The following is a 4250-nucleotide window of genomic DNA, read 5'->3' as shown; positions in this document are numbered from 1 at the left end:
AACATGCCAAATTAATGTGCCAAATCGCCCTACTTAAATCTTATATCTTATATAATCCGGCTTTATGGAAATGCGTGATAATAACTTATTAAAATCACAAATCAATACTTAAATCAAATTTAAGCCCAAGTTAATTATCCTAACCTTATTAGGACTCAAAAATTAGTCTTCACTAAACATTTGACAATAATTCAACTTGGTTTTGTATTATTGCTTATTTAAACTTCTTTTAATCATAATTATTATGAAATAATTCCCAATAAATCATAAAAATTTGGAAAAATTTGAAATCACATTTTTTAAATACTGGAATATTACAAAGATTCCAAAAATTCAATAACATATGACCACAAAATATTTATAAGTTATTTCATTTATAAATCGTGTAAATCATAAGTATTACCATTTAATTCTAAATTAAACATAAAATATTATGGAAAAATCAAAATCAAAATTTTTGAACATTCTTAAATAATTTCCAGAACCTGGAAATGGCAAAATTTCAACCAAAAGTTTGAATTATTTTTATGACTAATAAAGTTGCCTTTTTATCGATTTTATCACATAAAAATCAATAAACATACCAAATCAATCAAAATTAATCATGAAACTTTAGATCTGATGTTCATATAAAATATACAACATTAGAGAAAAATTTCATATCATAAAATTCACTTTAGCTATTTTTGCTAAAATAGTCACTATTTATATCATTTTAACCATTAAAATTATAAATCATGCATAATAAATCACATTTATCTAAAATTTTACATACAATCTGTAAAATATGCATGTGACATCATATTAAAATTTCATGGCATGTTTCAAGGGTTACCTATTTTTAGTCATTTAACCTCCATTTATACCATTTTTATCACATAAAAATTATAAATCATGAAATATTAATCACATTACTACGAAATTTTACATAAAATACATAACATATTCATGTGAGGTCATACTAAAAAATCATTGCCAGTAGTGAAGTTTAACTATTTTTAGTAAATAAAAGTTCATTTTACTCATAAAAATGTAATTATTTCACTAAAAATCATTAAAATAAGCAATAATCATCCATAAATTATCAATATGACCTAAAAATATTTTAGAACCAGAATATATTACATGCAAAAAAAAAATTCGTGACTTTATCTAATAAATCACAAATTATTAGTTTCAATTAAGTTACTTATAACTCGGAAAAACCAAACCGATTATGCATGCAACACCAAAGCTCTTGATGCCAATTGTTGGGTTCATATACCCATTATTAGACTCTTTTAATGGTGATCTAAATAACTTGTTGATTTAGAACTAGTGGATCTAGTTGCATGCATAACAAAATGAACAAAAATAAGGAGAAAATCATATTTCTTACATTGTATATGGTTCGAATTTTGGACATAAGCAAGGTCTCCTACCTTCACTTGTTCTTGAGCTCAATTAATTTGGGATGATCCTCCAAGATCATCAAATCTCAAGTATAGATACACTCCTCTTAGTTGCACCCAAGACTAACCCAAGCACTAATACTATTACTAACTAGATAATATGTATTAATAACCTTAAATTTTTGGTCTAATAAAAATTACTACACACTTAGGAATATTTTTGTGATATTAGATCTAAGAACAAATTTTTATTACATAAACTAATTTATGTAATTTTTGAGAGAAGTAAGAGAGATGAGCTTTCTCATAAGCATGAAAGAAAAATGAGAACTCCTTTGTCTCATAAAGGAGCCAGTTTTCACCCTCCCAAGAGCATGCATTTGGTTTTTCTTTTTTGCCTTATTAATGCTCTAGGTAGGTAGTCTAGGTCTTAGCATGTTACTATTATGTTTTTGTTTATCATTTAAAAACAAAACCAACATTGCCTAAACCATCTACTAAAATCGGTTTTATATACTTAAAATGGACCTCCATTTTATCTTTGTAATTTGTCATTTGTAATTTGGTATGACATGTGACAAATAACATGTGATTAGAAACTTAAATGCATATTTAACTAATTAAATATCATTTTAAATCAAATAATTCTAATTAACAAGTAATTCACAAAAAAACATGTATATAAAATGGGTCATATTAAGTCTAGTTAATATAATCTACAACATCTTGTAATTATTACTACTAATTACTCTTATCTCAAATGTTTTTTTTTGGTTGAATGTAAAATTCTCATTAATAATTAAGAATTGAGGTACAAGACACCAACTTCACCATACAAGGCACAAGACAATTTAGTAGGCTAATACAGAATTAACCCATGCTATATCTCTACTTCTGAAGCTCTCAACTTTTAATACATTCATCCTAGCTTTAACTCGTTCCTGGACTCTATGCACAAGACAATCAGGATGCTGCACGAGTTGCTCTACTCTACATTTTTTACGTGTTTCCCAGATCAGGTAAATCAGACTGGACAGCACAGCCAGTATGATTTTCTTCTTCAGCAAGGATTTGTAATGCCATTTCAGACCCCAGGTGATGATATCCCCATGCCAATCAACACCCAGCCACTGCCTGATCTTTCCTGCACACCTAGCACTGAAACTACAATAAAAAAAACAGATGACTGTGTGTTTCAGGTGCCATGCCACAAAGATAGCATAAGCCATCATTAATAACACCAAACCGCAATAATCTATCTTTAGTCTGCAGCCTTTGTTGTATAAAGAGCCAACAAATGAAATTGTCCTTGGGTAAACTGAGCCTGTTCCAAACCAGAGGAAGCCACACTTTCTTGCCCTGAGCATTGAGGAGCCAATTATAGACCAGATCAGAACAATACGGTTTAGCCAGCCAGTGATTGCTCAGAAAACCATTTTGCAATTTATCCTTAACCTTGCATAACTGTCTCCAAGTTCAGCTAGTAGAAATAGAAGGAGTATACAACCACCAGTATGCTTGCTTTATATAAACATGGTGAACCCACTTCACCCAGAGACAATCCTTCTTACTAGCCACCCACCAAATATACTTTCCAAGCATTGCAATATTCCTCATGTGACAATTATCAATGCCCAATCCTCCATAGATTTTAGGCAAACAGCAGGTGTCCCATGAGACTGCAGGGACTTTATGATGCTCCTCACTGCCAGACCATAGGTAAGCTCTACATATACACTCCACCTTATGAATGATTCCCTTTGGTAGGAGGAAAATTCTTGCCCAATAACTATGCAGCTGAGATAAAACTGTTCTAACAAGAACCAGTCTCCCAGCATAGCTAAGATGCTTTGCCCCCCAGCTCCTTATCCTCTCCACCATTTTCTCAACAAGCTTGTTGCATTCCAGATTAGACAGTCTCTTGTAGGAAATAGGAATACCAAGGTATCTGAAAGGGAATTTGCCCTTCTGAAACCCAGATAAAAGAAGAATTTCTTCAGCTACAGGGTTAGGAACTCCATTCATAAAAATATCAGATTTGTCCTTGTTCATACAGAGACCAGAAGCATCCGAAAAACTCATAAAAGCCCTCATAATAATCTTATCTCAAATGTTTCACAAACATTAATCAATTTTAGTAATATAACAAATTAATTACTAAATTGAATCTTATTTAATCACATTACAATAAGATATATAATTCTCACTTATAAAATAAATTTGTTCACTTTAAGGATTTAATTAATCCGTATCAATATACGATTAATTAACTTTTCAGTTTGGAAAATGTCCTATATGTGTGACCTTAAGGGATCAACTGATCACCACCGTCAAAAGACAGTAATGTCAAACTATAGTTAGCCAATCATTACTGATTAATGTTGTTCAATTGATTGAATCATCCCTTACGTATTCTTATTATGAGATTTAACTATGATGTTTAATCATGTGATCGCACTATTGTTGAGGACACTTACTCCAACAGACCTAACTTAAAATAAGTAGCCTGACTAGTACGACAGAGTGAATAAAGAATAAATAAGAAAGCGAGACATAAGAATTTATACGTGGAAAAATCCTGGGAATAAGGGAAAAAACCACGGGCACCAAGCCAGGACGGATTATTACTATGATTTTAGGTATCTTGACAGGGAATGTGTATGTCAGGCGAAGGATTTAGGTGTGGTTGCTCAATAATAATGCTAAGTAATGTTTTTATTATAAATATGAGAGTAAAAGTACGAGTAAATGAGTGAGTAAGCAAGTGATCCTCTTCTTTCCTTCTTCTTTGCTATTTATAGTAGCCTTGCAACGGTCCTTGGAGGTTGGTTTAGGGTTTCCTGGTAAATAGGCCTCTTG

The 4250-nt window shown here is 31.2% G+C and overlaps 1 protein-coding gene across 1 annotated transcript; it reads right to left on the bottom strand.

The window, feature by feature from the left end:
- Window positions 1–2242: 2242 nt before the first annotated feature.
- LOC141601399 (uncharacterized) lies at window positions 2243–3485 on the bottom strand. Its single transcript, XM_074421676.1, has 2 exons — window positions 2983–3485; window positions 2243–2555 (listed from the first exon to the last, which is right to left on the bottom strand). The coding sequence occupies exons 1-2, from the start codon at window positions 3483–3485 to the stop codon at window positions 2243–2245; spliced, it is 816 nt and encodes a 271-aa protein (XP_074277777.1).
- Window positions 3486–4250: the final 765 nt, after the last annotated feature.

Source organism: Silene latifolia, chromosome 9 (genome assembly GCF_048544455.1).
Source record: "Silene latifolia isolate original U9 population chromosome 9, ASM4854445v1, whole genome shotgun sequence".
Classification (NCBI taxonomy): domain Eukaryota; kingdom Viridiplantae; phylum Streptophyta; class Magnoliopsida; order Caryophyllales; family Caryophyllaceae; genus Silene; species Silene latifolia.
Note: the sequence above shows the minus strand (reverse complement) of the source record. Positions and strands in the feature narration are given on the sequence as shown.